General features: G+C 42.5%; 2 protein-coding genes across 7 annotated transcripts in view; one reads left to right on the top strand and one right to left on the bottom strand.

Moving 5' to 3' along the window:
• Positions 1 to 773: 773 nt before the first annotated feature.
• LOC133544891 (UDP-glucuronosyltransferase 1A1-like) overlaps positions 774 to 19,265 on the top strand; it is a 118,167-nt gene continuing 99,675 nt past the window's right edge. For both annotated transcript variants that reach the window (XM_061890122.1, XM_061890121.1), the window contains exons 1-3: positions 774 to 877; positions 1,079 to 1,182; positions 16,585 to 16,681. The gene's annotated coding sequence lies outside the window, so the exon portion shown is untranslated. The remainder of the gene's footprint in view (positions 878 to 1,078; positions 1,183 to 16,584; positions 16,682 to 19,265) is intronic.
• The window catches only part of si:ch211-227n13.3 (uncharacterized), a 33,662-nt gene continuing 21,095 nt past the window's right edge, over positions 6,699 to 19,265 (bottom strand). For 4 of the 5 annotated variants that reach the window (XM_061890127.1, XM_061890125.1, XM_061890126.1 and 1 more), the window contains 3 exons: positions 14,864 to 14,939; positions 14,708 to 14,803; positions 6,699 to 7,385 (listed from right to left, as the gene is read on the bottom strand). In XM_061890127.1, coding sequence (XP_061746111.1) covers positions 7,052 to 7,385; positions 14,708 to 14,803; positions 14,864 to 14,939 — 506 coding nt within the window. In that variant the 3' untranslated portion in view covers positions 6,699 to 7,051. The remainder of the gene's footprint in view (positions 7,386 to 14,707; positions 14,804 to 14,863; positions 14,940 to 19,265) is intronic. The other variant, XM_061890128.1, reaches the window with a different exon arrangement.

Raw genomic sequence — 19,265 nt, forward strand, 5'->3', positions numbered from 1 at the left:
TGTAACGCCTGTTACGGGTTTGGGTCTCGGGGGCTGCAGCCAAAGGCGGGCCCGACCAACGCTGCTTGTTTTCTATTGTTTCATTGAAAATAACACGGCAAAGTCAATTTGGCTGTCATCCCTTTTAATTACGAGACACAATTGTCTCTTTCATGCTTGAAATAAGAAATGATTCCCTTAAAAAAGTAGTTTTATACTTGATGACACAGCTTTGCATCGGTTGATATTCTTGTTTCCAGCACGTTTTACTCAATATAAGCTGTAATATCTTACTGAAATCATTTAGGACCAAAACCCTTAAAGGGGAACATTATCACAATTTCAGAAGGGTTGAAACCAATAAAAATCAGTTCCCGGTGGCTTATTTTATTTTTCGAAGTTTTTTTCAAAATTTTACATCTCCCGGAATATCCCTTAAAATGCTTTAAAGTGCTTGATTTTCGCTATTTGCGATGCCACAGTCTATTTCCCTGTGACGTCACATAGCGATTCCAATACAAACAATGGCGGATAGCACAGCAAGATATAGCGACATTAGCTCGGATTCAGACTCGGATTTGAGCGGTTTAAGCGATTCAACAGATTACGCGTGTATTGAAACGGATGGTTGGAGTATGGAAGCTGATAGCGAAAACGAAATTGAAGAAGAAATTGAAGCTATTAACGCTATTCTGCGTTAGCATCGCCGGTAAAATGTGCAGACCAACCGATCAGGACACTAACAACAACACTCACCTTTATCGTTGGGATTGCATCTGCGTTGTGGGTCGCAGGATATCCAGACATTCTTGCCATCTATGTCCTAGCATCGCCGGTAAAAACCAAACGAAGGACTTTGGCATCTCTTGAAAGTGGAGCAACTTAAATCCGTCGATTAGTAAGTGTTTGTTTGGCATTAAATGTGGATGGATGGAAAGGCTGGATAGCTATTGACGCTATTCGGCCATGCTAACGCTATTCTGCGTTAGCATCGCCGGTTAAATGTGCAGACCAACCGATCAGGACTCTAACAACAACACTTACCTTTGTGATTTCGTTGACTTTATCTTTGGGAATGCATCTGCTTTGTGTGTCGCAGGATACCCAGACATTCTTGCCATCTATGTCCTAGCATCGCCGGTAAAAACCAAACGAAGGACTTCCGCATCTCTTGAAACTGGGGCAACTTAAAGCCGTCGATTGGTAAGTGTTTGTTTGGCATTTAATGTGGATGGAGGGAAAGGCTGGATGTAAATATAGCTACAGATGAGGCATAATGCCTAAATAGCATGTTAGCATCGATTAGCATGCCGTGCTAATCGATTATAAATCGCAGTTTTTTTCATAGTTTGCTATTTATACTCAGGAGCGACTAATTTGTGAAATTATTAACACATTACCGTAAAATATCAAAATATTATTTATCTCATTCACGTAAGAGACTAGACGTATAAGATTTCATGGGATTTATGGATTAGTAGTGAGAGATAGTTTGGTAAAGGTATAGCATGTTGTATATGTTCTAGTTATTAGAATGACTCCTACCATAATATGTTAGGTTAACATAGCTTCTCAGTTGGTTATTTATGCCTCATATAACATCAGAGGTGGTTAGCGTAGCCAAAAACTGTACTCAAGTAAGAGTACTGTTAGAGATGTATTACTCAAGTAAAAGTAAGGAGTAGTCACCCAAATATTTACTTGAGTAAAAGCAAAAAGTATGTTGTGAAAAAACTACTCAAGTACTGAGTAACTGATGAGTAACCTGTTTGTTTAATGATTACGGCAACAAATATTGCACAAAAACATAAAAATGGCAATGAGCAAATTCAGAGCCAGGAATATCTCTTAAGCAACTAAAACAAGAATATATATTAAATAATAGTGAATAAAATAAAAAAAATTAAGGCAAATTGAGCCACAATAACTTAACAGCACCATAGCCTCAGTAGGCATTCATTGATTGATTGAAACTTTTATTAGTAGATTGCACAGTACAGTACATATTCCCTACAATTGACCACTAAATGGTAACACCCCAATAAGTTTTTCAACGTTTATCAATTACTTAATAAATGACCAAGTCGAGGTGATCTACCTCATATATACATATACACACATATATCATATATATTAATATGTCCAGGGTGTTCCCCGCCTTCCGCCCGATTGTAGCTGAGATAGGTGCCAGCGCCCCCCGCGACCTCAAAAGGGAATAAGCGGTAGGAAATGAATGAATGGATGTATATATATATATATATATATATATATATATATATATATATGTATATGTCTTGATTGGATTATCCAGAGAATAGTGCTCGATACCGTGGTAGAACGCAATATGTAGGTGTGGGAAAAATCCCAAGACTACTTCATCTCTACAGAAGTGTTTCATGAGGGGTTCCCTCAATCATCAGGAGGTTTTAATGGAAGCATTCACATACAATGGTTTATATAGAGCACAGAGTGGGTGGGTACAGGCAGGCGTAGGGTGTGGTGATTGGCTCATGTGTTACCTAGGAGGTGTTTCCTTCTGTGGCGGCATGTTGAAAGGATTTCACTGCGCTTGTTGAGGGATGATAGCTCTGGATGATATATAATAAACAGTTTCTCTTTTAAGCATAGGTTGCATCTTTTATTACCACTGTTGTAAGGTGTGCTGGATGCAAGAATTTGCCATGTTATTGAATATTCAACATTATTGTCTTTGAGGTTCCAAATGTGTTTGCTGAGTTCTGTAGAGTTCCGCAAAGTTTGGTTTCTAAAGGAGGCGTTGTGGTTATTCCATCTTGTTTTGAACGCTCCTTCGGTTAATCCTACGTACGTGTCGGATGTGTTAATGTCCTTGCGTGTTACCTTTGCTTGGTAAACGACTGATGTCTGTAAGCACCCTCCGTTGAGAGGGCAATCAGGTTTCTTGCGACAGTTACATTCCTTATTGGTTTCAGAGTCGTTTAGTCTGGGGGTAGGCAGTCCTTTTGCAATTGCTTTGTTGTGGTTTGAAATGATTTGTTGCATGTTATTCATACAGCTGTAGCTCAATTTAATGTTGTTCTTGTTGAATATTTTTCTTAGGGTGTTGCCTTTGGGGAAGTGTTTGTCGATCAGGGTGAGGAACTTGCGGCCGATGTTGGTTGAGACGTTTTTGCTGATATAAACCATTGTTTGTGAATGCTTCCATTAAAATCTCCTGATGATTGAGGGAACCCCTCATGAAACACTTCTGTAGAGATGAAGTAGTCTTGTGATTTTTTTCCCCACACCTACATATATATATATAACTTATATTTATTAATTTCGCCGTTTTTGTTGACATGTTGAAGGTGTTTTAATGAATATACACGCATGTTTAACAAATAGATTCCTATCTTTCAAGAAGACAAGAATATAAGTTGGTGTATTACCTGATTCTGATGACTTGCATTGATTGGAATCAGACAGTATAGTGCTGATAACGTCCACGTTTTCAAATGGAGGAGAAAATAAGTTTTTCTTTTCTGTCTAATACCACATGAAAGTCGTTGGTTTTTGGCATCTTATTTGTCCAGCTTCCACATTTGTTTTTATACACTTTACAAGAAATACATAGGCGGCAAACGCCGTAGTTTGCTAACTTGTTTGCGCTGGCTTTCGGAGACTCTTATTTTGTTAGTGCAGGCGGGATGGAGCGGCGCTTTTATTGTGAAGACAGGAACTGTGCGATCAGTCTTTAGGCTTTTGACGGGAAGTACGGTTGAAATAAAAAGTGTCTTTTTGCCTTTACACTTTTGATTGATTGATTGAAACTTTTATTATTAGATTGCACAGTACAGTACATATTTTGTACAATTGGCCACTAAATGGTAACACCCCAATAAGTTTTTCAACTTGTTTAAGTCGGATTCGACGTGGTTTTGTTTGATTGGTCCAAGGTCACCAGTGACTGCATTTGATTGGTGAAACGCAGGCATGCGTGGATTCTACTTTAAAAAACCAAAACAAACATTAATTGATTGATTTAAAAAAAAGTAGCGAGTAACGAGCTGAATGTACATGAATGGAGCGGAGTAAAAGTAGCGTTTCTTCTCTATAAATATACTCAAGTAAAAGTAAAAGTATGTTGCATAAAAACTACTCTTAAAGTAGAATTTATCCCAAAAGTTACTCAAGTAGATGTAAGGGAGTAAATGTAGCGCGTTACTACCCACCTCTGTATAACCTACACTTATTCAGCCTGTTGTTCACTACTCTTTATTTATTTTAAATTGCCTTTCAAATGTCTATTCTTGGTGTTGGGTTTTATCACATAAATTTCCCCCCAAAATGCGACTTATACTCCAGTGCGGCAAAAAAGTATTTAGTCAGCCAGCGATTGTGCAAGTTCTCCCACTTCAAAAGAAGACAGAGGTCTGTCATTTTCATCATAGGTACACTTCAACGACGAGTTGAGTTGATACCAAAATGGATACACGGATGATACAGCAGAGGATTGGGAGAATGTCATGTGGTCAGATCAAACTACAATAGAACTTTTTGGTATGAACTCAACTGGTCGTGTTTGGAGGAAGAAGAATACTGAGTTGCATCCCAAGAACACCACACCTACTGTGAAGCATGTTGGTGGAAACATCATGCTTTGGGGCTGTTTTTCTGCTAAGGGGACAGGACGATTGATCCGTGTTAAGGAAAGAATGAATGGGGCCATGTATCCTGAGATTTTGAGCCAAAACCTCCTTCCATCAGTGAGAGCTTTGAAGATGAAACGTGCCTGGGTCTTCCAGCATGACAACGATCCCAAACACACCGCCCGAGCAACAAAGGAGTAGATAGATGGATAGATAGTACTTTATTTATTCCGTCAGGAGAGTTCCTTCAGGAAAATTACAATTTTCAGCACAATCCCATCCAAGATCAGAAAAACATTACAGGGTGACAGAACAGGATCGCTGACGGGTCTGCCGGCTTCCAGCGCCCTCTTACAAAAATGATGAGATACAGGTAAACTATAAAATAGAAGAATAAAATAAAAAAAATCGGTCTTAGCCTTGGCCCTGGAGAGGGGGTGCAGACTGAGGCCAAGGGAAAAAAACAACTCATAGCCATAGCACACATCCCTCTTCCATGTGTGTAAGAGGAAACATCAAAGAACACAGAGGACATTAAAGACATTAAAGACATTAAAGCAGCAGATACAAGCAGACACTTCTACATACAGCTATGAATAAAAAGTAAAATAAACATATCCACTGTGGTGGCCTCTGCGGTGTTCCACGCCATCGTCCACTGGGGTGGAGGGAGCATGGCCAGAGACAGGAGCAGACCCAACAAAGCAACCAAGACAGCCGACTCCACTCTCGGCCAGTGTCCAGTCCGCATGGATGAGCGAGGATACGTCCAAGGTGACTGAGGTGTCCGACACCTGCTCACCCAGCCAAGACACCACGAAGCCTCTCCGTCCCAGCGCTCAGTGCTAGCTCCGCAGTCCTGTCCCCTCATCCGCATCTCCTCCAGTCCCTCCAAACTCTGCAGTCCTGTCCCTTCATCCACATCTCCTCCAGTCTCTCCAAACTCTGCAGTCCTGTCCCTTCATCCACATCTCCTCCAGTCTCTCCAAACTCTGCAGTCCTGTCCCCTCATCCACATCTCCTCCAGTCCCTCCAAACTCTGCAGTCCTGTCCCTTCATCCACATCTCCTCCAGTCTCTCCAAACTCTGCAGTCCTGTCCCCTCATCCACATCTCCTCCAGTCCCTCCAAACTCTGCAGTCCTGTCCCCTCATCCACATCTCCTCCAGTCCCTCCAAACTCCGCAGTCCTGTCCCCTCATCCACATCTCCTCCAGTCCCTCCAAACTCCGCAGTCCTGTCCCCTCATCCACATCTCCTCCAGTCCCTCCAAACTCTGCAGTCCTGTCCCCTCATCCACATCTCCTCCAGTCCCTCCAAACTCTGCAGTCCTGTCCCCTCATCCACATCTCCTCCAGTCCCTCCAAACTCTGCAGTCCTGTCCCCTCATCCACATCTCCTCCAGTCCCTCCAAACTCTGCAGTCCTGTCCCCTCATCCACATCTCCTCCAGTCCCTCCAAACTCTGCAGTCCTGTCCCCTCATCCACATCTCCTCCAGTCCCTCCAAACAGACTCCAGTGTGGCAGACACCCAGCAGCTGGTCTCCATGGCCAAAGGGCTCCCGGGAGGCAGATCCAGAAGTCCACAAAAAAAGTGACTCAGTAAGAAGCATTTGAAAGTCCTGGAGTGGCCTAGCCAGTCTCCAGATCTTAACCCCATAGAAAATCTGTGGAGGGAGTTGAAAGTCCGTGTTGCTCGGCGACAGCCCCAAAACATAACTGCTCTGGAGAAGATCTGCATGGAGGAATGGGCCAAAATACCAGCTACTGTGTGTGCAAACCTCTGTTATTGCCAACAAAAGGTTATATTACATAGTATTTAGTTGAATTTTTGTTATTGACCAAATACTTATTTTCCACCATAATTTACAAGTAAATTCTTTAAAATTCCTACAATGTGAATTCCTGGATTCTGTCTCTCCCAGTTGAAGTGTACCTATGATGGAAATGACAGACCTCTGTCATCCTTTGAAGTGGGAGAACTTGCACAATCGCTGGCTGACTAAATACTTTTTTACCCCACTGTTATGTTTTTTTTCCTTCTTTATTATGCGTTTTCAGCTGCTGCGACTTATAACCCGAAAAATACGGTCGTTAGGACAAAAGAGACGAGATGGATCTATTTCATTTATTTGACCGAGAAAACACAGCAATCACGAGGTTTTAAGAACAATTCAAACCAAAAAAAAACCTGTTATAATATCAACATTTTGGCATTCGTTTTCTAAAAAGGTCTTTTTCTGACAACAAATGCTTCTTTTTCCCCGCCGTCCGTCAAAAAGAGCGAGACAGTTGTCGACACGCAGACCACGAAGGCATCAGACTAAACACCAGCTCATTTATTTAGAAAAGCAACTGATTGACCTTTGAACTCGACTGTCAATAAAAAATAAATAGCATGCGAGTACACAGAAGAGGTAACTTAATAGTTTAAGAACGTTTTCCAAAATAAAAGCGTCGAGCGTCTCTAATGGCTTTCTTGGAAGATCATGCTGCTGTTGCCACGCAACTGGGCCAGCAGGTCTCGGAAGCCCCTCTCCGCCGACTGCCTGCGCGGCACGCCGCTCTGCGTGGGCGTCGCCGTCTCCGTGGTTCTGGCCACCACGTTGGTGAAGTCCTCCAGCGGGTGTTCGCCGCTGTGGAAGCTGTCGTTGCTGCAGTCGCCGCTGCTGCTATCCCGAAGGGGGGGGTCGCCGTGGTAACGCATCTTCTTGGCCGCGCTGGGGCCCCGAGACTGGGTGCGTCGTCGCTTCCTCTTCTCTTTCTTTGTCGCTGGAATTTTGCGAGGCCGCCTGAGGTTCCTGGTAAAAACGGATTTTTCTCATTGTGTAGAAAACCACAAATTATCGCATTTTTCAGACTACAAAGCGCACTTAAAATCCTTTAATTTTCTCAAAAATCGACAGTGCGCCTTATATGCTAATGTACGGAATAATTTTGGTTGTGCTTACCGACCTCGAAGCTATTTTATTTGGTACGTGGTGTGATGATAAGTGTGGCCAGTAGATGGCAGTCACGCATAAGAGATAGGTGCGCATTGCAAGTTGACGCCTGTTCAATAAATGAAGCGAGCAAGAACCCGTGAGCAAGCAACACCAAAATGTTGATGTTTCATTGAGAATATAGAATCTGTCAAAATGTTTTTAGTACGACTTTGTTAAGCTACGAAGTCGCACCGTTAGATGGATTGTCGGAGCAGATACTGTGCTTCAACAAAAGAAAAACGTGTAGACTGCAATATGGCGCCAGTAAACAACACCAAAACTTTAAATGTTCCATTTTGTGAGGCCGCTTGAAGTTCCTGGCAAAAACTGATTTTTCTCATTGTGTAGAAAAACACAAATTACCGCATTTTTCAGACTATAAGGCGCACTTAAAATCCTTTAATTTTCTCAAAAATCGACAGTGCGCCTTATATCCTAATGTACGGAATAATTTTGGTTGTGCTTACCGACCTCGAAGCTATTTTATTTGGTACGTGGTGTCCAGTAGATGGCAGTCACGCATAAGAGATAGGTGCGCATTGCAAGTTGACGCCTGTTCAATAAATGAAGCGAGCAAGAACCCGTGAGCAAGCAACACCAAAATGTTGATGTTTCATTGAGAATATAGAATCTGTCAAAATGTTTTTAGTACGACTTTGTTAAGCTACGAAGTCGCACCGTTAGATGGATTGTCGGAGCAGATACTGTGCTTCAACAAAAGAAAAACGTGTAGACTGCAATATGACGCCAGTAAACAACACCAAAACTTTAAATGTTCCATTTTGCGAGGCCGCTTGAAGTTCCTGGCAAAAACGGATTTTTCTCATTGTGTAGAAAAACACGAAATACCGCATTTTTCAGACTACAAAGCGCACTTAAAATCCTTTAATTTTCTCAAAAATCGACAGTGCGCCTTATATCCTAACGTACGGAATAATTTTGGTTGTGCTTACCGACCTCGAAGCTATTTTATTTGGTATGTGGTGTGATGATAAGTGTGATCAGTAGATGGCAGTCACGCATAAGAGAGAGGTGTGCATTGCAAGTTGACACCTGTTCAATAAATGACACGAGCAAGAACCTGTGAGCAAGCAACACCAAAACGTTGATGTTTCATTGAGAATATAGAAAATTACACACGGCGCTCAAAAATCTGTCAAAATGTTTTTAGCACGACTTTGGTAAGCTACGAAGCCGCACCGTTTGATGGCTTGTCGGAGCAGATAGTAAGACGTACTGTGCTTCAACATGTAGACTGCAATATGACGCCAGTAAACAACACCAAAACTTTAAATGTTCCATTTTGCGAGGCCGCCTGAGGTTCCTGTCAAAAACGGATTTTTGTCATTGTGTAGAAAAACACAAATTACCGCATTTTTCAGACTATAAGGCGCACTTAAAATCCTTTAATTTTCTCAAAAATCGACAGTGCGCCTTATATCCTAATGTACGGAATAATTTTGGTTGTGCTTACCGGCCTCGAAGCAATTTTATTTGGTACGTGGTGTGATGATAAGTGTGATCAGTAGATGGCAGCCACGCATAAGAGAGAGGTGTGCATTGCAAGTGGACGCCTGCTCAATAAATGACGCGAGCAAGAACCTGTGAGCAAGCAACACCAAAACGTTGATGTTTCATTGAGAATATAAAACATTACACACGGCGCTCAAAAATCTGTCAAAATGTTTTTAGCACGACTTTGGTAAGCCACGAAGCCGCACCGTTTGATGGATTGTCGGAGCAAATAGTAAGACGTACTGTGCTTCATCAAATGGGAAACGTGTAGACTGCAATATGACACCAGTAAACAACACCAAAACTTTGAATGTTACATTTTGCGAGGCCGTCTGAGGTTCCTGGTAAAAACTGATTTTTCTCATTGTGTAGAAAAACACAAATTATCGCATTTTTCAGACTATAAGGCGCACTTAAAATCCTTTCAGTTTCCTCAAAAATCAATAGTGCGCCTAATGTACGGAATAATTTTGGTTGTGCTTACCGACCTCGAAGCTATTTTATTTAGTACGTGGTGTGATGATAAGTGTGACCAGTAGATGGCAGCCACGCATAAGAGATAGGTGTGCATTGCAAGTGGACGCCTGTTCAATAAATGACGCGAGCAAGAACCTGTGAGCAAGCAACACCAAAACGTTGATGTTTCATTGAGAATATAAAACATTACACACGGCGCTCAAAAATCTGTCAAAATGTTTTTAGCACGACTTTGGTAAGATACGAAGCCGCACCGTTTGATGGATTGTCGGAGCAAATAGTAAGACGTACTGTGCTTCAACATGTAGACTGCAATATGACACCAGTAAACAACACCAAAACTTTAAATGTTCCATTTTGCGAGGCCGCCTGAGGTTCCTGTCAAAAACGGATTTTTCTCATTGTGTAGAAAAACACAAATTACCGCATTTTTCAGACTATAAGGCGCACTTAAAATCCTTTAATTTCCTCAAAAGTCGACAGTGCGCCTTATATCCTAATGTACGGAATAATTTTGGTTGTGCTTACCGGCCTCGAAGCAATTTTATTTGGTACATGGTGTGATGATAAGTGTGACCAGTAGATGGCAGTCACGCATAAGAGAGAGGTGTGCATTGCAAGTTGACGCCTGCTCAATAAATGACGCGAGCAAGAACCTGTGAGCAAGCAACACCAGAATGTTGATGTTTCATTGAGAATATAGAATCTGTCAAAATGTTTTTAGTACGACTTTGTTAAGCTACGAAGTCGCACCGTTAGATGGATTGTCGGAGCAGATACTGTGCTTCAACAAAAGAAAAACGTGTAGACTGCAATATGACGCCAGTAAACAACACCAAAACTTTAAATGTTCCATTTTGCGAGGCCGCTTGAAGTTCCTGGCAAAAACGGATTTTTCTCATTGTGTAGAAAAACACGAAATACCGCATTTTTCAGACTACAAAGCGCACTTAAAATCCTTTAATTTCCTCAAAAATCGACAGTGCGCCTTATCTCCTAATGTACGGAATAATTCTGGTTGTGCTTACCGACCTCGAAGCTATTTTATTTGGTACGTGGTGTGATGATAAGTGTGGCCAGTAGATGGCAGCCACGCATAAGAGAGAGGTGTGCATTGCAAGTGGACGCCTGTTCAATTAATGACGCGAGCAAGCAACACCAAAACGTTGACGTTTCATTGAGAATATAAAACATTACACACAGCGCTCAAAAATCTGTCAAAATGTTTTTAGTACGACTTTGTTAAGCTACGAAGTCGCACCGCTTGATGGATTGTCGGAGCAGATACTGTGCTTCAACATGTAGACTGCAATATGACGCCAGTAAACAACACCAAAACTTTAAATGTTCCATTTTGCGAGGCCGCTTGTGGTTTCCTGGCAAAAAACGATTTTTCTCATTGTGTAGAAAAACACAAATTAACGTATTTTTCAGACAATAAGGCGGACTTAAAATCCTTTCAGTTTCCTCAAAAATCGACAGTGCGCCTTATATCCTAATGTACGGAATAATTCTGGTTGTGCTTACCGACCTCGAAGCTATTTTATTTGGTACGTGGTGTGATGATAAGTGTGATCAGTAGATGGCAGCCACGCATAAGAGAGAGGTGTGCATTGCAAGTGGACGCCTGTTCAATAAATGACGCGAGCAAGAACCTGTGAGTAAGCAACACCAAAACGTTGATGTTTAATTGAGAATATAGAACATTACACACGGCGCTCAAAAATCTGTCAAAATGTTTTTAGCACGACTTTGGTAAGCTACGAAGCCGCACCGCTTGATGGCTTGTCGGAGCAGATAGTAAGACGTACTGTGCTTCAACATGTAGACTGCAATATGACGCCAGTAAACAACACCAAAACTTTAAATGTTCCATTTTGCGAGGCCGCCTGAGGTTCCTGTCAAAAACGGATTTTTGTCATTGTGTAGAAAAACACAAATTACCGCATTTTTCAGACAATAAGGCGCACTTAAAATCCTTTAATTTCCTCAAAAATCGACAGTGCGCCTTATATCCTAACGTACGGAATAATTTTGGTTGTGCTTACCGACCTCGAAGCAATTTTATTTGGTACGTGGTGTGATGATAAGTGTGATCAGTAGATGGCAGCCACGCATAAGAGAGAGGTGTGCATTGCAAGTGGACGCCTGCTCAATAAATGACGTGAGCAAGAACCTGTGAGCAAGCAACACCAAAACGTTGATGTTTCATTGAGAATATAAAACATTACACACGGCGCTCAAAAATCTGTCAAAATGTTTTTAGCACGACTTTGGTAAGCTACGAAGCCGCACCGTTTGATGGCTTGTCGGAGCAAATAGTAAGACGTACTGTGCTTCAACATGTAGACTGCAATATGACACCAGTAAACAACACCAAAACTTTAAATGTTCCATTTTGCGAGGCCGCCTGAGGTTCCTGGCAAAAACTGATTTTTCTCATTGTGTAGAAAAACACAAATTATCGCATTTTTCAGACTATAAGGCGCACTTAAAATCCTTTCAGTTTCCTCAAAAATCAATAGTGCGCCTAATAAACTAATGTACGGAATAATTTTGGTTGTGCTTATCGACCTCGAAGCTATTTTATTTAGTACGTGGTGTGATGATAAGTGTGACCAGTAGATGGCAGTTACGCATTGCAAGTGGACGCCTGTTCAATAAATGACACGAGCAAGAACCCGTGAGTAAGCAACACCAAAATGTTGATGTTTCATTGAGAATATAAAACATTACACACGGCGTCCAAAAATCTGTCAAATTTTTTTTTAGCACGACTTTGGTAAGCTACGAAGCCGCACCGTTTGATGGATTGTCGGAGCAGATACTGTGCTTCAACATGTAGACTGCAATATGACGCCAGTAAACAACACCAAAACTTTAAATGTTCCATTTTGCGAGGCCGCCTGAGGTTTCCTGTCAAAAACGGATTTTTCTCATTGTGTAGAAAAACACAAATTACCGTATTTTTCAGACTACAAGGCGCACTTAAAATCCTTTAATTTTCTCAAAAATCGACAGTGCGCCTTATAACCAATGTACGGAATAATTTTGGTTGTGCTTACCGGCCTCGAAGCAATTTTGTAATATTGGAAATTATCGGTATCAGTTTCAAAAAGTAAAATGTATGACTTTTTAAAACGGTACATAATATCTATGGCTTTTCACACACACAAGTGAATGCAAGGCATACTTGGTCAACAGCCATAAAAGTCACATTGAGGGTGGCCGTATAAACAACTTGAACGCTGTTACAAATATGCGCCACACTGTGAACTAACTCTGAATCCCTTGCAGCACTAACTCTTCCGGATCGCAACAATATACACCCCCCGCTAAACCCCTCCTCAAACCCCGCCCACCTTAACCTTTTCATGCATGTCCCAAATTCCAAGAACCCAGAACCCCTTGCAGCACTAACTCTTGAGGATCGCTACAATATACACCCCCTGCTAAACCCCTCCCACCTCAACCTCCTCATGCATGTCCCAAATTCCCAGAAACCCTTGCAGCACTAACTCTTCCGGATCGCTACTATATACACCCCCCGCTAAACCCCTCACACCTCAACCTCCTCATGCATGTCCCAAATTCCCAGAAACCCTTGCAGCACTAACTCTTCCGGATCGCTACTATATACACCCCCCGCTAAACCCCTCACACCTCAACCTCCTCATGCATGTCCCAAATTCCCAGAACCCCCTTGCAGCACTAACTCTTCCGGATCGCTACAATATACACCCCCTGCTAAACCCCTCCCACCTCAACCTCCTCATGCATGTCCCAAATTCAAAGAACCCAGAACCCCTTGCAGCACTAACTCTTCCGGATCGCTACAATATACACCCCCCGCTAAACCCCTCCTCAAACCCCGCCCACCTCAACCTTTTCATGCATGTCCCAAATTCCAAGAACCCAGAATCCCTTGCAGCACTAACTCTTGAGGATCGCTACAATATACACCCCCCGTTAAACCCCTCCCCCAACCTCCTCATGCATGTCCCAAATTCCAAGAACCCAGAACCCCTTGCAGCACTAACTCTTCCGGATCGCTACAATATACACCCCTGCTAAACCCCTCCTCAAACCCCGCCCACCTCAACCTTTTCATGCATGTCCCAAATTCCAAGAACCCAGAACCCCTTGCAGCACTAACTCTTGAGGATCGCTACAATACACACCCCCCGTTAAACCCCTCCTCCAACCTCCTCATGCATGTCCCAAATTCCAAGAAGTCATCAACCCTTGCAGCACTAACTCTTCCAGATCGCTACAATACACACCCCCTGCTAAACCCCTCCTCCAACCTCCTCATGCATGTCCCAAATTCCAAGAAGTCATCAACCCTTGCAGCACTAACTCTTGAGGATCGCTACAATACACACCCCCTGCTAAACCCCTCCTCCAACCTCCTCATGCATGTCCCAAATTCCAAGAAGTCATCAACCCTTGCAGCACTAACTCTTCCAGATCGCTACAATACACACCCCCTGCTAAACCCCTCCTCCAACCTCCTCATGCATGTCCCAAATTCCAAGAAGTCATCAACCCTTGCAGCACTAACTCTTCCAGATCGCTACAATACACCCCCCCCGTTAAACCCCTCCTCCAACCTCCTCATGCATGAACCAAATTCCAAGAACCCAGGATCCCTTGCAGCACTAACTCTTCCGGATCGCTACAATATACACCCCCTGCTAAACCCCTCCCCTAACTCCTCCCACCTCAACCTCCTCATGCATGTACCAAGCTGCTGTTTTGAGGCATGTTAAAAAAAAACAATGCACTTTTTGACGTCAATAATAAATATGGCAGTGCCATGTTGGCGTTTTTTTTCCATAACTTAAGTTGATTTATTTTGGGAAATTTTGTTACATCGTTTAATGCATCCAGCGGGGCATCACAACAAAATCAGGCATAATAATGTGTTCAATCCACGACTGTATATATATATATATATATATATATATATATATATATATATATCGGTATCGGTAATTAAGAGTTGGACAATATCAGCAAAAAAGCCATTATCGGACATGATGTTATTTACAAGTTTATATCAACTTTTAGGTGAGAAAAAAATGGTGTAATATCTCATTATATTTCCAATAAAAAAAAAGGTCGGTCGCAGATAAAATCCTTACCTCTGAAGGAAAACACGAGGCCTCGAGCAGAAGGTTTCCGCTTCATCCGGCTGCTTTTTCCTGCGCCCGATCTTCCGCAGGCTGGGAGAAAGCTTCCTGACCAAACAGAGTCAAAGGTCATCCACAAAGCCAGTCCACTAAAAAGGTCTTCCTTACCCTCCGGACTGAGGCAGCCTAGTGGGGTGCCAGTCTTTGAGCAGGACCCACTGATCACACGTCAAGGAAGTGGGATCTGAAACAAAAAAAAAAACAAGATATTTTTTCAAATTAAAGCTGAAACCGCTACCACGTCTGCAGAATTATTGACGTATTTTGAAGCGTTAAAGTAAAGGATTCTTTGACCAAAGTCTAAAAAGCTAAATGGATAGTTCCTGTTGCCTTTTTCACTACAGCAAGGGTGTCAAACGTACGACCAAGTATGAGTTCGCCAGGTATTAAAATCAGCCAAAATTTGAAAGAAACTGCTGTTGTTTGTTTGCTCCACAGTAAGTCTTTGCTGTCGTCCAGCATTCTGTTTTTGTTTACTTTAAAACTAGTTCAGTTTAAGCTTCAATGCCTTTTGTTTATTTCTGGGTTAAGCATTAGACAGCATTTTACCTGAACCCTGCCTCCCGCTGTTTACCACTTACTTTATTTGTTGCCACGGAGACAAGGATTAGTGATTTAGAAGTTGCTAAAACCATACTTGCCAACCGTGAGACCTCCGATTTCGGGAGGGGTGTGGTTAAGAGGGGAGGAGTACATTTACGGCTATCCATCCATCCTTGTTTCTACCGCTTATTCCCTTTGGGGTCGCTGGTGCCTATCTCAGCTACAATCGTGCGGAAGGCGGGGTGCACCCTGGACAAGTCGCCACTTCATCGCAGTATGTGTAGAAATCTTTATAATTGAATCACTTGTTTGGTTTTCAACAAGTTTTTAGTTATTTTTATATCTTTTTTTCCAAATAGTTCAAGAAAGAACAATACAAATGAGCAATATTTTGCTGTGTTATACAATTTTGTAAATCAGAAACGGATGATATAGTGCTTTATTTTACTTCTTTATCTTCTTTTTTTCAACCAAAAATGCTTTGCTCTGATTAGGGGGTACTTGAATTAAAAAAAAAAAATCACTGAAAAAAGGTTGAGAACCACTGCTCTAAAAGCCGTAGATGTTATTATCCCATATGCATGCACAGTAGATGGCAGTATTGTCCGGTTTAAGAGTGTCACAACATTGCTGTTTACGGCAGACAAAAATGTGACTGCTGTTGTTGTGTGTTGTTACAGCGCTGGGAGGACGTTAATGAAACTGCCTAACAATAAACCCACATAAGAAACCAAGAACTCGCCGTCGATCATTCTACAGTTATAACGTCATTGGGCAGGCACGCTGTGTATATTGTGGGAAAGCGGATGTGAAAACAGGTTGTCGACACGTCACTCAGGTGCGCATGGAGCTGGAGGGGGCGTGGCCTCCAGCTCCGCCTGAATTTTGGGAGATTTTCGAGAGAAAATTTGTCCCGGGAGGTTTTCGGGAAAGGCGCTGAATTTCGAGAGTCTCCCGGAAAATCCGGAAGTGTTGGCAAGTATGGCTAAAACACTGCCGACTGCGGATGGATGCTAGCGAGCTCGCTATGTCTTAAAGCGCCTCTTCCTGAGAGCGTTACAGTGTTATACCTTCACCTTTATAGTCAGTTTTCAGGGCCAAAATACGTCCGTTCTCCCTTTTCTGTCCACACACCGTGTCTGCTTGCAAGTACTCTGTGATTGTGCGCTGCCAAACATGCTCCTCTGCTCGTACAACCAGCAATGGTCATGACGTGACGACGCGCCATCATGCTCGTTAAATAAAAATAAAAAATCCATTCATTTTCTACTGCTTGTCCATTTCAGGGTCGCGGGGGGGTCTGGAGCCTATCTCAGCTGCGGTCGGCGGGGTACATCCTGGACAAGACGCCACCTCATCGCAGGGCCAAGAAAGACAGAACCGGTACTTTTCAAACAAGAGTATAGTACTGTTTTTGATTCATTAGTACCGCGATACTGTACTAGTAACGATATACCGTACAACCCTACATTCAAGTATGAGCAAAATAAGTCAATAGCAAAACAACTACCAAAACTACTATTCGTGTAAGGCCTTTGGAAAATAATACTTTTTTTTTTTGAGAAAATAGAAATATCCAGCTAATCATTCTAACCCTTGTATTGACGCCACCAATTTATGTGTGCAGTTTGGGTGCACCTGCCATGTGTAAACAGGATTTAATAGAGCAAGGTGTGTTTATTAAGCTTGTCTGAGATCAATAGTCCAACAACCTTGTCATATAGTTAGGGCTTGGCAATATGGCCTTTTTTTTAATATCTCAATAATTTTAGGCCGTGGCACGATACACATCTCAATATTTTGCTTTAGCCTTGAATGAACACTTGATGCTTGCAATCACAGCAGTATGATGATTCTATGTGTCTACATTCAAACAATCTTCATACTGCATTAAAGGGGAACATTATCAAAATTTCAAAAGGGTTAAAAACAATAAAAATCAATTCCCAGTGGCTTGTTGTATTATTTTTCAAAATTTTACCGGTCTCGGAATATCCCTAAAAAAAAGCTTTAAAGTGCCTTTTTTTCGCTCTCTGCCAAGACACTATTCATTTCCCTGTGACGTCACACAGTGCTGCCAATGTAAACAAACAACGGCGAATACCACAGCAAGATATAGCGACATTCGCTCGGATTCAGACTCGGATTTCAGCGGCTTAAGCGATTCAACAGATCACGCATGTTGGAGTATGAAAGTATTGAAGCTATTGAGCGAATAGCTATTGACGCTATTCATAGCCATAGCATGGCCGAATAGCTGCGTTAGCATCGCCGGTAAAATATGCGGACCAAACGATCAGGACTTTCGCATCTCGTGACACTGGAGCAACTTAAATCCGTCGATTGGTAAGTGTTTGTTTCGCATTAAATGTGGGTGGAAGTAAACGTATTATAGTTGCAAATGCATCTGCAGGTTATCCATACATCTCTGTGCCATGTCTGCTTTAGCCCTGCCGCTAAATAGCATGTTAGCATTGATTAGCTGGCAGTCAACATCAACAAAACTCACCTTTGTGATTTTGTTGACTTTATGGTTGCAAGTGCATCTGCAGGTTATCCATACATCTCTGTGCCATGCCTGCTTTAGCACCGCCGGTAAATAGCATGTTAGCATCGATTAGCGTAGCATTTTAGCATCAATTAGCTGGCAGTCAACATCAACAAAACTCACCTTTTGTGATTTCGTTGACTTTATCGTTGCAAATGCATCTGCAGGTTATCCATACATCTCTGTGCCATGTCTGCTTTAGCACCGCCGGCAAATAGCATGTTAGCATCGATTAGCATAGCATCGATTGGCTGGCAGTCAACATCAACAAAACTCACCTTTGTGATTTCGTTGACTTTATGGTTGCAAATGCATCTGCAGGTTATCCATACATCTCTGTGCCATGTCTGCTTCAGCACCGCCGGTAAAATAGCATGTTAGCGTCGATTAGCGTAGCATGTTAGCATCGATGAGCTGGCACTCACGCCGCGACCAAATATGTCTGATTAGCACATAAGTCAACATCAACAAAACTCCCTTTTGTGATTTCGTTGACTTTATCGTTGCAAATGCATCTGCAGGTTATCCATACATGGCGGTATAGCTCGGTTGGTAGAGCGGCCGTGCCAGCAACTTGAGGGTTCAATCAATCGTTTATTTATATAGCCCCAAATCACAAATGTCTCAAAGGACTGCACAAATCATTACGACTACAACATCCTCGGAAGAACCCACAAAAGGGCAAGGTTGCAGGTTCGATTCCCGCTTCTGCCAACTGAGTCACTGCCGTTGTGTCCTTGGGCAAGACACTTTACCCACCTGCTCCCAGTGCCACCCACACTGGTTTAAATGTAACTTAGATATTGGGTGTCACTATGTAAAGCGCTTTGAGTCACTAGAGCAAATGCGCTATATAAATATCATTCACTTCACTTCACATCTCTGTGCCATGTCTGTCATCGCCGGTAAAATGTGGAGACACTTTGGTACATTCAATGGGGGTCTGGCGGCAGACACTTTGGCATCTTGGGGCCAGTGGTGCAACTTGAATCCCTCCCTGTTAGTGTTGTTACACCCTCCGACAACACACCCACCAGGCATGATGTCTCCAAGGTTCCAAAAAATAGTCGAAAAAACATCGCCGGTCAAATGTGAAGACACTTTGGTACATTCAATGGGGGTCTGGCGGAAGTTTTCTTGCCAGTGATGCCACTTGAATCCCTCCCTGTTAGTGTTGTTACACCCTCCAACAACACACCCACCAGGCATGATGTCTCCAAGGTTCCAAAAAATAGTCGAAAATAACAGAGCTGAGACCCTGTGTTTGCAATGTGTTGAAAATTAAAATGGCGGCTGTGTTACCTCGGCGACGTCACGTTCTGAGGTCATTGCCTCCAGAGCGATAAACAGAAAGGCGTTTAAATCGCCCAAATTCACCCATTTAGAGTTCGGAAGTCGGTTAAAAAAATACATGGTCTT

The sequence above is a fragment of the Nerophis ophidion genome, linkage group LG28, assembly GCF_033978795.1.
Source record: "Nerophis ophidion isolate RoL-2023_Sa linkage group LG28, RoL_Noph_v1.0, whole genome shotgun sequence".
NCBI lineage: Eukaryota > Metazoa > Chordata > Actinopteri > Syngnathiformes > Syngnathidae > Nerophis > Nerophis ophidion.